Raw genomic sequence first — 13,990 nt, 5'->3', positions numbered from 1 at the left:
ATGAATACATGAATTTTGATCAGGCAGCACATTATACAGAGGTTGTGATGATGTAACAGGAGCGAGTTTCTTGCCTCCCCCCTCCTCTGCCTCCGGCGCGGTGGGTGGGGATGACGAAGAGGTAGGAGGAACGAGAAAGGAAGGGGGTTCAGTCCACATCCTCGTAACAAGCTGTGATATTGATGATCTATTTTAGGCCGTCCAGGAAGTAGGAGCGGTCACATGTGCTTTCAACACGGCGCATGACTCTCTTTCGATTAACAACCAAAGTTTCCAGCTGACAACGACCCAATCCAAAATATGTCCAATCTGCAAATGAATTGACAGGATAAAATTGCAAAGATAATTTAAAAAAAATATATTTAGTGATGTTTCTGCATCATCTTCCATCTTTGGTGCCAGCTAACACGCCTAACACACATAGGGAGGAGTTACACACTCCTCGTCCTCTGCAGCTCCCAAACTCCACAACCTTTTTTTTTCCTGCAGCTACAAACAAATCATAATCCGACAGAGTTGGAAAGAAGAAAAGCATCCTTTTTACTTTGCTGATGCGTTTTTTTTTTTTTGGAGGGGGGAGCTGGTGACACCTTCAAAGGCCTCTGTTCTCTGCAGGCCCACATGGAGCGGGCTGCAGCGGGAGCACTTACCAAATGAGAGCGTCGGTCTGAGCAGCTGAGGAGCGGCTGCATTAATTCAGCGTACTCCACCACCTCTGCGGATACTTTGTTTGTATTGGATTACCCCATTGTTGCCTCCCTGAACCTGCTCTCCTCACTAACAAGCCTGCTGAGTCTGTGACTGCGGCGCTTTGGATCCTTTTTGTTTTGCTGTTGACGGGCTGACGCAGTGAGCGTCTCTTTTTTACCTTTTCTTAATCTTTCCTCGCACTGATGAGCCAGTGAGTTAAATCACGGGCGTTATTACACCCCTGGAAATCTAAATCACCTTCTCTTTCACCTTTTTATTACTGTTCCACTTCCACCGGCTCCCTGGTTTCCCCCTCAGACGGTCATCCATCTGAAGAAGTCAACCCCAGTTTAATTAATTATGAATATGCAAATCTTTGCTCGTAGTGCCAGGATCTCCATTTTCATTTTCTTGGCTTTTTCCCGTCTTCTTCCTCCTTTTCTTCCTTCATCTGCAGCCGCTCGAGGTGGATTTATTGTAAATTCAATTTGCATTAAGGCTCTAATTTGCTGACACCGTGCATGAATTCATTTTTAAAGCGCTCTGCACCTCGGCACCCAGGACCCCCCTCACCCCACGCGGCCCCTCCCTGAACTCTGGGTGCAGGACGGGGTGCACGCAGCACATAGTAATGACTTTCTTCTGAGCGTCTAATTGGAGCAGAAGGACGGCTTATTTGGAATCAGGAAAATGAACTGCTTGTTATCAGGCGGCTGGCGGAGGGAGGAGGGGATTGCAGTTTGTGTGTTAGGGGAGTTGTGTGTGTGTTGTGTTTGTGTGCACGCTGCAGAGTTATATAACCAGGAAGTAGCTCCAATTGACCATCATCTCTTATTTAATTAGTTTCAAAGTTGAAAGTGTTGCTGACCCACATACAACTACTCCCTTTTCGCTGTGTTTTAATAAAATTCTTTTTTATTATTTCTATTTATTTATTGTCCACAAAGCGGGAAAAAAACTCCAAATTAAAACCATATTATTTTTATAATCCTGCCCATTGTGCTTCCTTTCACTGAGTTCCTCTGTGAGAGATTTTGGAGCAGTTTACATTCAGACCAACTTAATAATTCATTATCTGTAGGCTGGCAGCTCCACTGCTGCGACAAATGACTCACTTGGCGTTCCAGATTTACACTTTGAATAAGCTAATATGTGATTTTATTCCACAGTCTGCTTGATAATTGGAGTTTTAATGTCAGGAGAATCTCCTCCCAGAGGTAAAATTGTTTTAAAGTGGCTCGTTGGAGACTGTTAGTCATCGTCCGTCTGCAGGGAAAATGGAAATGATTGACTTGTGGGAGAAAACGCAAAACCGCTTCTGGAAAGTGTGAGCGATACCACATGTTTGACTTCCTGTCCCGGCCATCAGAGGCCAAACCAGGACAACTTTTCCTCCGATTCAAGAAGCAAAACATCAACCAAACAACCTGACCCTTAATTATGCATCCTGATGAAGGTTGCTGGATTTTTCAGAGGTCAGCAAGTGCCACCTCTCTGTTGTACGATCACGTCTCCAAATCAAACCTGCATCGGCGTTTTTAAAAAGCGTCTCCTCCTCCAGCTGTCCTCGCCTCTGTCACAGAGGATGAGCGCCGTGCATCATATCACCCAGTCTGTAATTGAATTGTAGCGGGAGTTGGGTTGGTAATCAGTGTACAGCAGGTAGTTTTCGTTCCAGTCTCTGACAGTAATGTCCTCTAATGGGAAGCTCTGGCTCTCCTCTTGTTCCAGGCCACTAGGTTTCCCAGGATCCCTGGCTGCCTCTGTGCGTATGTGTGTGTGTGTGTGTGTGTGTGTGTGTGTGTGTGTGCTTCTGCATACTGAGTGAAAGCTACAAGTTCTGCAGCTCACCTCCCTCTGAATCCTCCTTTTAAACATTTCTCGACCTTGAAGACACTGACTCACCGTCCACTCTGCTTGAATTACCAGTGATTGCCAATGGCACGGTGATTTCCAGCCCTGGCATCCTCACTCCTGTGACTTTTGGGCACCTTACTGTCCTTGTAATCTGCAGCTTGAATCATTCCTCCATCATCATTTTCCTCCTCCCTCTTTGAACCGCCGCCGTCGCCCTCCCACTCCTCTGCTTGAGAAGTGAACAGCTTTGAGACGGAGGAGAGGAACAAAGGCGGAGAGGGATGATGCTCTGATGATGCTGCTGGTTAACAGTGTGGGAAAAAATGAGGGGCAAAAAAATAAGGTCAGAGTTGACGTATGAAAGCTGACACCAGCGCCCATCAGGACGGCGCCCGCTGCTTGCTTTGTTACATATTCTCGCCATCTTATCATTTCACAGACGGCTGGTGCACAGGCTGATGTGACAGGGCTTCACTATCCATCTGGGCACGCTCTATTTTCACCAACGCTCATTTCGCCAGGGCACCAGAGCACAACGCCCAAATGGTGTGTCGGTGTCTGTAGTGGACTGGCGAGGGTCTGAGTCACCGGCCTAGCGCACCCACACTGCCATGATACAGCACAGAATAACAGGCTGACAGGGCTGCCAGCGGAGGCAGCGAGGATTGTGTGTGTGGCCCGTTTTCTCTCACTGCGAGTGTGTGCTCCCTGTGTGTATTTTGTACCTGTGTGGGTGGGTGAGAGTGAGTGGAAAAATGTCTTATCCACTCTCTCGTCCTATGTGCGCAGTCATGTCTGCAATGCAGCACTCGGTGTGTGTTTTTTTCAGGAGTGGGTATTGTTTATGTTGAGTGTCTTGACGCCTCCAAAGGCTGTTTGTTGGAGGAGAGGATTAGCGGGGCCTCTGGGAACAGGAGGATGATTTTCTGATTATATAGTGCTCTCTCTGGAGGAGACACCCCTGCCATAACAGGATCACTTTTACATCTGTTCCTCGTCAAACGGTCCCCTGAAAGCCGCTCGAACTGAGAGGAAGCATATGGATACGAGTCAGTCCTTGTAGCCCGGGAGAATCAGAAAGACATAATCACCTCTTTTAAAGTCAGTGCCAAAGACGCTCGCGCCGATGATCCGATGGGATGATGAGACACTTTGTCAGATTTGGTTTGGAGTGTTGAATGACGAATTTGATACGAGTGTTATCGAGCAGGAAAAGGAAAACAAGGCTAATCACGTACAAAGAGACAAACAGGCTGATTCACATCCTGCTTTGACGGGTTTCGCTCTCATGAAGTTTTCAATCAAATCTACCAAAGTATCTCTACTTAATAAAAACACTTCTCATTCTTATGTTTATTTTTTTGGCTCGCTACTTCTCCTACAAATTCTCATGATTTTCTCCGTTTCAACTTAAAAATGTTCGGCATGTTCAGGAGAATCGTGTGTCTACATTTCACATTTCTAACACTTGTTCTTTTGAAAATATTCAGCATTTTTCACATTTTTTTGCCCATTGAAATGAATGGAGATGATATGTCACACTGAAAACCACAGCTGAAGATGTCAGCTTAGGGTTCGGAACAGAGCTATGCTCCCGTAACCATGGAAACCACACAGCTGATGATGTCATAAGGGGTTCAGAGGTAGTTTTGCTGTTTACATAGTCATAGAAAACACTATTATTTGGGTCTTGAAAGATAGTTTAAGATGCTCTGAAAATGGCGGCAGCTAATGAGCAAATATCGGCCGACTTTTACATATCGGCCGATATGTTAAAAAGAAAAAAAAAGACCAACATCGGCAGATACTGATATTGATATATCCTGCATCTGATCCGATATATCTGGCAAGGTTAGGGTTATGGTTTGGGCTCAGCATTTCAGCATCCAGCATCTGCTACAGGTAAATGCGCCCCTTCCTCCAGTCAAAATGATGTGTATCGATTGTCGATTCCTTCATGAACCGTGACAGCAAAGAAGAGCTTGTACTCCGCCGCAGCATCTCCCCAAAACAACCTCGCCGCTTGTGTGTGTACGTGTTTACACCGTCCCTCTACCCCCTGTACTCGTCTGCATTTAACCTGTGATTGGTGACAGCAGGCACGCTCCCTCTGGACCCCGTGTCCAATCAGGAGAGCCCAATCTGATACACACGAGGAGAAAGATTGTGGGCCGTGTTTATTTGGCGATAGGATGAAAAACCGTTTCTTTTCTCTGCTCACATGTGAGTATTTGCATATAAATGACGGCCCCGTGGCCGTCAGGGAGGAGGGGGAGTCAGCGGCACACGGACAGAGAGACAAACGACAAATGAAGATGAAGTGTCATGAGAGTTAAAGTGCAGGCGAGATGAGCGGAGGTAGAGCTGCTTTATCTGCTGGCGAGGAACCAGGAGGTAAATGTCATCGCAATCATGAAATAAGCTGGGCGGCCGGTGTCACCGTGCAGAAATATCAGTCTTTAAATTCAATCACGCTTCTTTTGTTTCATTTTAAAAACATTACGCTGAGGTGAGCTGCGTGCCTGCTGCTGCTGGGGTTGCCTGGAATGCAGGACAGGATGTTGCCCCACTTTTCTCTCAATGAATCTGACAAAAATTATTCCTAAAAATCCACCTGATGTTTGGCTTTTCTACCCACAATCCTCCTCCTTTGCACTGTCTTTGTGATTATGTACAGTTCCTCGTCCAACCCAGGTGGTCACCTCGTTTACGTCTCCATATGGTCGTTAGCTGCGGTCATTGTAGTATTTGCTGTCCCACATTGTTACAGCAACAGTATTGTTGACAAAAGATGACTCTCTGTGTAAGCACAAGGTCTTTCTTTGTGTGTGTGTGAGAGTGTGTGTGTGTAGGGGAAGCTCCTGATTGCTTTATTGGCTGATGACTCATTCCCTTTTCTCAACCTGCGCGAGATCCTTCAGTCATGCAGGTAATCTCCGAGCAGCCGAGAGGTTAGCGTTCCCACACATCAGAGCCGTATCCCTCTTAATTGAGACCCGCTCTGCTGCGACAGCGTTTTCACAAGGTGAAAAAAAATGGCAGGTCAAGATTCCAAGACATCTCTCCTCCCTCCTTTCCTCCCTCCTTCCTGTGTCGTCGGCGTGGCTGTGAAGTTGATAAGTTCCTCTGGGGAGCTTGGAGATGGGCCAGCTAAGACACTGCACTTCATGAGGGCAAGTAAAGGTTGATGTCGCGTCACCTCATAGATCGTGTGTGTGTGTGTACAGATGCTCGTGTGTTTATCCAATCAGGCCAGGTCTAATGTATGCACGGCGATCTGATTGAATTACGCAGCGGCTTTTATGGAGAAAAATGGTGGTGAAGCATCTCCTTGAGTGCTGATGGGAGAACAGACACTTTGCAGGAGTCTCTGTGGTGACCTGACTCAATCTGCATACGATTACCCCTCCACAGACCTGTAACCCGATTTATGAGCTGATCACCTCCTCTCCAGAAGGGACACGCGCTCCTTCTCATGTGACTGTAAAACAGAGCGCCATGACATAACATTTGTTTCGCTTTATTGAGGTGGCCTTTAAACCCAGAGCTGCGTCTCACTTTGATTTTTTTATGCATGTTCCCATCTGTGTCACGTCGATTGATCTGAAGATTTACCTTTTTCATTATATTTTAGCATCACATGTCCTCTAAATCCAACATGAGGAAGCTTGGTTAGCATACACTGCTATATGGGGTGCTGATTGTAAAGCTGCACACTACAAACAAAATTTCTCCACATTTAACTCGAAAACATCACTTTTTCTGCAGATTTAGGGAAATATTTGTGAAATATATTTGCCAAATATTAAATATAAATGTTGAATATTTTATCTAAATGTTATAAATGAATGTCCTGATTTTAAATATTAAGGTCTTAGTCCTACAACATTTGATACGATGTATTATTCCCTCTGCTGAGTCACATGACCAGCTGCACGGAACTCCTCGTCAGTGTGTGACATCATCAACTACAGCAGAGTGAAGGGTGAAATTTATTCACAAAAGTTTTGGAAACAACTCCTTACAGAGGCCACAATTTTACCAAAATCTGTGTAAAAATGTGATACTTTTGTAGGAAATTTTGTCAGGAATCCATCCATGGTGTGTTTAAAGCAGTACAACTTTTACTTTTTTGTCTAGAGGCCCAAATGTGGCAGCCTGCATGGGCAGGAATGAGAAATCCTGTGTATTTTAATGAAAGGAGCTGGGTGGGCTTCTGTGGGGTTCTCTGACTTTGAGGGCTTGTCATTCGAAAACTGTGTCTGAAACGTCAAAGTCCCGCATATGTTTTGTAAAGCAGGGTCTAGTCTTTTATGTGAGCGAATTTCAAGCTGATACCACTTATGGTTTGGGAGGAGCTAATTTTTGCAGAAAGGGTAAAAATGTGGCAAAATTTTATTTTGTACGGTAAATTGCCAGTTTCCTGTTGGAGATAGGACCCTTGGGGTAAGGAACCTAAATATTTAGAAATCTTTGCCCAAAATTCAGAAATGTTTGCTTAAAATTAAGAAATATTTGATAAATATTTAGTCTAGATAAAATATTCAACATTTATATATAATATTTGGCAAATATATTTCACAAATATTTCTCTAAATCTGCAGAAAAAGGGATGTTTTCGAGCTAAATGTGGAGAAATGCTGTTATTATTTGCAGTGTGTACAGCTCCACATCCCTTGGAGCTGATTTAAAAGTGAAGGCTGAATTAAAATGTGAAGCTGTTCCCTGTGAGGAAACGCTTTGAGAAAGTGTGATTAGCCTTCCTCGTCTTGACCTTGCTTTAAAAACCCACCCTGGCCTACATCTCCTCTGCGTTAACATGAAGCTGTTTGTGCTCCACGCTTGCGTTGGTTTGGCTGACAGGAAAGAATGAGGATGAGCCGTGTTTTTATAAATGTGCTGTGTGTGTTTTACACAGTTGGACAGATGCGACAAACATGAGAAACATAAAAGCAGAGCAGGTCTGACGAATGGCCCTGTCTTTGTTTAATGGCCTGGTTAAATCTGGATATGGAAGACCCCCCCGTTTCATCGTGGTGTCGGCGAACGCCGCTCTATTAAACCACGATTTCCATACAGAGTGGCGTGCAAACACTGGCTCTGTGATCATGTGCCAACACAACTGACAGATAACAGTTAGCATTTTCCCCGGCGCACACACAGATTGTTGGGCTGAGGAATTACCCCTCGTCTCTGACGGGTCATGTCGCGTTGAGCGTTGATACGGCGGTAGCTGAAGAGCAGCCGGAGTCGTTGTTATCACTCAGCAGATTGGCCAATTCCCTCTCCGATTGTGATCCAGCAGAATGGAAATCTGGTGAGCAGGGAAATGTTAATCGAGTTCAATTAGGCTTTGTACCATGTTTGTTTGCTGCCAGCTGATTATGCAGAATCCCACGACCAGCGACAACAACCCCCCGTCAGGAGCCTGAAACAGGCGGGTTTGAGGATAGCTGGAAGATAAACCTCTTTTTATCACATACATGGAAACATCTAAATGTGTATTTCCTTTCTATCTGCTTCGATAACCAACATGTGTGGTGCTCAGACCGACTCAACCATCTGTAAGAAGCTATTTTCAGGACGGAAACGTTGGTCTGTAAAGCAGAAACTGGGTGAATGGGTGTTTATTTGCAGTGTTGATGATGGGAAAAGAAACGACAGAGCCGCGCTGTCTGATGTTTGGCAGTGATGCACTGATTGTGTTTTTTCTGGTCCCAAATCCAGTCTGGGCCGCCAAACAGAAAGCACTTGTGGGTAAATTTGTCCATTTCTTTTCTGTCTGGGCTGGCGGAGTGTGTTCAGGTCGCAAAAACTGGTTTAAAGGTGGCCACATCGGGAGTGTTGGTGTGTTTTTTCCACATCATTCATCATCATTTCTTTAAATACTTGCACTGAGATCATTGAAAAGCTCAGAGTCAGACTCCCACCGAACTCATCTTGCTCTGTTTGATCCCCTCTCTGCCCCCCCCTCTCCGTGCCCCTGTGGTTTTTATTGGTGATGAGTCTGGAAACACTCCAGAGTCTCAATGAGGGACACATGATTAGAAGTGAAACCATCTTGGCTCTGGTTGTCTTACCTTTAAGCCTTCAAGTTATTATCGCGCACAAACTAATTAGCAAGTTCCCTGATAAAGCCAGGGTAGACCCGTTTGTTGCCATAGCAACAGTCAGACATAATCACAATGAGAGGATTGTGGTGTTTAGTAGCTCTCAGAGCACTCACTACCCACTCTGCTCATTTGGATGCACAAAATTTTGCTTCTAGTGAGTCACTGGGCGTACAGGTGGAGCCTCTTTCTTCTTCGACCTTTTTTAATTGAGGAAATCAAAGAGTGTGACGTCAGGGTGTGTGTTTTTGAGTCTGGATCAGTTTGTTTCATGGAGGTGGAGGAAAAAATGAGACACCAGCAGTGCATGCATCTCTGTGCCGCTTTCCTGAAGTTTAAGTGGAGAAATTGCTCTTTCAGCCCCGGTGATGGATCCTTCCCCACAATATTTGAATATTGAACTTTGCTCTTTGATTCTGATGGATTGTCTCAAAGTCTGTCACTGCAAGTGTTTGGTAACTGATGGATCTTTAGCTATTAAACTCCACCGCTGCTGCCCTGGAAGTTTCTCAATGTGACATTATGTCGGCCTCATTTTTCACTGTTCAAGTGATTTAGAGTAAGCCTTTCCCTTTTTTTTCCTCCTTTCTGCAGCTCCTTAGGCACCCACCCAAACTGCTGCTGCTCACAGCGTGACCCTCACTGTGCCACATAATACAATACAATAACGTCAAATCAGCACGGTTAAATCAATTCCCCACCAGCCGACAATCCTCCCCCACTAACCCCCAACAACTGCTGCACACGCCGCACCTCGCTGATTGGCGGCCGACTTGCTTCTTTGGTAAATAAAACATTTATGGAGGCTCAATTAGCGAAGCCTGTTGAGTCTGTGGCAGCTGTGCTCGCCAGCTGTTTTTAAAGGGAAAGTGATGCAGCGAGGTGAAGCGGGGGAAAAGAAGGTGTCAGGAGCAGGAAGGGAAAACGGATAAGATGAAGGATGCAGGAAGCTTGTTTTGGATTCGGTGGAGACTTTAGCTTCAAAGATCTTTTTTCAACTTTTCTGCACTAAAGTGTCAGATTTCAGTGCAGATTTAATAACCGCTCAGTGGAAGGAGAAACAAAGATGTAGTATTGATTGGATCCTCTTAATTAAAACTGCTCCGTAGCACAAGTTCACAGGAGCTATGCTGTGCTAAGCTAGTAACAGGAAACCCTTTATTAAGACGGCCTGTGTGAGCGCTTACTCGTCTGAATCATAAATCCAGACAAAGGTGGAAAGCAAACCCAACCGTACCTGCCTGCTGTGTGTGATTATACCGTTATGATCCAATTTGTGTTGTTTTTCTGACTGATGGCTGCTGGGCTTTATTAGATATCTAACAGGAGTGTTTCTTTTACTCTGCAGGAGCAGAAACACAATCTGAGGGGGCTTCCTTTTCTGGTTTAGTGGAATGAAAAACACTTTTTTTCATCCTGGTTTTAGTCTGTTTATCAGGAAATGACCACAGCTCATTGTTTCACCATCAGTGCTGCAGAGAGATTATTCCCAGAAGATGCAGTTTGTGTATTAAAGGAAAAGATCAGTCAAAGGTGGCTTCATTTGGAGGGTGTGTGATGGTGAAAGAGGAGATGGAGAGCAACATGATTGATTGTGATACAAGCGTTGCTGGCAGAGCGCACAGACCAACAGACGGATGCCAGTGCTGAAAGAAGTCCTGTTCCGGTTGCCACAAACCCTTTTCATGATTACAGATCTTCTTTCAGCGACTCCTGCCTCATGTTTTCTTTTCTGTCTCTGCTTCTTTCAGTGGAAGGCTGCACGGATTGGTCGGTGGACTACCTGAAATACAAGGTGCTTCTAGGGGAACCAGTACGGATTAAGTGCGCTTTATTCTATGGATATATCCGGGCCAACTACACCCACGCACAGGCCGCAGGACTTAGCCTTATGTGGTACAAAAGTGCAGGACACGGGGACTTTGAGGAACCCATCAGCTTCGACGGCACACGAATGAGCAAAGAGGAGGACGCCATCTGGTTTCGACCGGCGGAGCTGGACGATGTGGGGTACTATTCCTGCGTTTTACGGTGAGTCTTGCTCTTTTTACCACCACCAAATGTTTTTATTGTTATCAGAAACTCTCCTCAGCAGTGTGTCGGGGAAATAATGAGTGTAAATATCATTTTCTTGAGTCTCATGGGAGCCGTTCAAGCCAGTCTGTGTTGATTCCTAATGGAGCCTCTCATCTCTGGTCCTTGGTCCAAAGAGCATCATCTAACAGAGTGAGGGCCCTCTGCTCCTCTTGATATGCTAAATTATTTCTCTATTCTCCTCTGGGGGACAGTAAGCCATTAGGTGCAATTGGTAAATCCATAAGTCATTGGCCCTCACAAGTCTTTCTTCCTGGAGCCAGAGTGAGATGAAAGAGGATGGACGGTAATTCAGCACAGGAGGATTGAGAGGAAAACGGCAGCTGAGATACGATGGGAAAAAAGGGGAGGATACTTGTTTTATCTTCTTCTTCCACTGGCCTGATGCTGGAGGTAGACAATTGTTTGATTTATGGCTTCTATAATGTGAGGAAATTTCTGGCTCAGGAGCTCATAGTGGTAGAAGTTTTCATCAACGTGGAGCAAGGTCAGAAAGAAGGAATATACTCTAAGGACACCAAGCTTTGAAACACATACAGTGGGGAAAATCAATTTTTTCTCATCATATTTATTTCCAACGATGCAATTCAAACAAAATTTCTACCAGACATTGGTATGAACTCAAATAATCCACGCATGAAAAGAAATCACAACGTTCAGGTCCATAAATAATGATTATGTGGAATTAATTACGATGACACAGGAAAAAAGAATTGAACACGAATTTCCCCATACATGGCTCCATTCATTGCTCCATCAATTATATGAAGTTTGCCAACACCATGAGATGAGAAATAACCCCATGCCCTGATGCTTCCACCTCCAAACGTCACTGTTGGTGTAGTGTTTTTTGGCTGATGTGCAGTGCCATTTCTCCTCCAAACATGGTCTGTAGTATGACAGCCCAAAAGTTCAGTTTTGGTCTCATCTGACCAGACAACATTCTCCCAGTATTCTACAGGCTTGTCAAGATGCTGTTTAGCAAACTTTAAACCAGCTTCAACATGCCTTTTCTTGAGGAATGGAGTCTTGCAGGCTGAGCGTCCATTGAGGCCATGGCAGTGGAGTGCATTGCCTATTGTTTTCTCTGTAACAATCGTACCTGCTGCCTCCAAGTCTTTCTGGAGCACTTTCAGGGTGGCCCTTGGCTCGTTGAGTACTCTTCTGACTATCTTTCTGACTGAGCAACAATTAGGCTGTGAATGTCTTTAGAGAGCTCTTTGCCTTTACCCATCATGAGGTGTGTCATATTTAACTGCCCGGTGAAAAAACACCTTTTTTATAGGACCATCAATTTGCTCTAGCCCAGCTGATGTTGGTTTGCGCTAATTGGAAGTTCAAGTAATAATTACTGACAGATTTCAGGTGATATGGTGCATTTCCTTGCCAAAGTATACAGCCTTTCCATGGTGTGTTCAATACTTTTTTCCTGTGTTTCGTACTTAATTCACCATAATCATTATTTATGGACTTGAATGTTGTGATTTCTTTTCATGTGTGGATTATTTGAGTTAATACCAATGTCTGGAAGCAGCTTTGGAAATAAATGCAATGAGAAAACATTTGAATTCCAAGGGATCTGTTTTAATGCTGGACATTTGTTGCATTCAGCACAGCTTCCCATGTGTTTCACAAACCACACTGCTTCTTTTAGCCATTACTATTCATCCCCATTAGCTGTCCCTCTTTTGCAATGGCGGCCGCCGTGAATAGAAAGGAGCAGCACCAGTCCAACAATTCTCATGGCTCTATTCAGCGAGGCTGGCAGCGATTTCTGGAGGTAGACAATCAGTCAGCTCAGAGTTATTGTGTAATCATGCAGAAAGTAGAGCCGTGAGATTTGATTTGGACAAGTAGTGCTGCTTTGTAGCCAGTCGCGGCCATTCACAACCAAATTAAGGGGCGACACTTATTTACCCATCATGGGGAGACATGACGGTGTGTGTTCACAGGGTGTAACTACTTCCACCTCATGTATGATGCTGTAAACATTAGCCTCTGTTATAAGCAAAAACAAGCTCTGATCTGATGAGCTTTAAAACAGAGCGTGTAACACTTCCTCTCTGCAAAGATAAATCGAGCAGCTGCTTTAATTTAACACCCAGAAGAACAAATAATAAAAGGGAAAAACATTCATTTGTCACAAGGTGTTTACTGTCAATTTTTTGCAACAGTTGGGTTGAAGAAATAAGCTGAATAATGTGCCCAGTTGCACATGCTTTATTTTATAGTAATAACTTATTAACCTTGTAGGTAAAGGGCGTTTTCTGGGGACTGGCTCATTAGTCAGCAGCGTGCAGCGGCGTGAGGTGGCTGTGAACAGGGGGAAGGGCCTGCATCAAGGCCTGGGAGGATTAAGGTTATTGGAGACCATGCATGTGTGTAAGTGTGTGTGTCACATGTTTAGTTTAATGCTGAGTTTTGAAGTGCACAGCAATGCTTCTGAACCGACCACATGGGACCATCAAATCAGAATGATTTATGATCCTGTGTTAGCATAAACTCTGCAGCATGGAGCCAGAATAATCAAAGTAAAGCTCAGGCAGAGTGACGAAAGCAGCAGGAAATGTCCTGATAGATGGATGAAAACGTCATGTATTGGTATTCGAAGGCAGAGGTTAAGCAGAGCCACTTCACAGATCGATGAGTAACGATACTTCACATGCCCACAGCACACCTTCGTCTCTGCTCCATTTTCCTCATTTTCCTCATTGTTGACGACGTGTTAAGAAATCACAGCAGTGGCTTCATGCAGTCTCACAAACACAGCAGCAGCGCGTCGACCTGCTATGCTGCCGTGACTCATTTCAATTTCCAGCCACTGCAGCCAAATCAGAGGATTGCTCTTCGGCTTTGTCTCAGCGGCGTGGGACCTATAGATGATCAGCGCTTGCATATGTTAACATATCACATTTGGATAAGGCTCCTGGCAGTGTCTCCTCTCCTTTTTTACTTGAGGATCCTCACTCACCCTTTGATAAATGAAGGGACCCGGGGAATTAGAGCTCTCAGCGGTGGAACGAATGAATCACGGCACAACAATAAATCATCTCTCTCTGGATGCATTTCATACTTGAGCATGCTAGAACAATTCAGTCTCACTTACAAATGGCTGCCATGATGTTTTTGTCTCAAAGCAAGTGTTGATAGAGACTGATGTATCCAAGAACGTTCCACATGGATTTGGAAAAACTTAAAAATAAAAAGAATCAGGGTGAAATAACAAGACTGGAAGGATG

At 44.7% G+C, this 13,990-nt stretch overlaps 1 protein-coding gene across 3 annotated transcripts in view; it reads left to right on the top strand.

Moving 5' to 3' along the window:
* LOC141785979 (interleukin-1 receptor accessory protein-like 1) overlaps positions 1 to 13,990 on the top strand; it is a 167,587-nt gene that overhangs the window by 54,492 nt on the left and 99,105 nt on the right. For all 3 annotated transcript variants that reach the window (XM_074664646.1, XM_074664644.1, XM_074664645.1), the window contains exon 3: positions 10,409 to 10,688. In XM_074664646.1, the coding sequence (XP_074520747.1) occupies positions 10,409 to 10,688 (280 nt within the window). The remainder of the gene's footprint in view (positions 1 to 10,408; positions 10,689 to 13,990) is intronic.

This window comes from Halichoeres trimaculatus, unplaced genomic scaffold, assembly GCF_033239565.1.
Source record: "Halichoeres trimaculatus isolate MK-OKI-2021-1 unplaced genomic scaffold, fHalTri1.1 fHalTri1_scaffold_24, whole genome shotgun sequence".
Lineage (NCBI taxonomy): Eukaryota > Metazoa > Chordata > Actinopteri > Labriformes > Labridae > Halichoeres > Halichoeres trimaculatus.
This window is presented reverse-complemented; position numbering and strand designations above follow the sequence as displayed.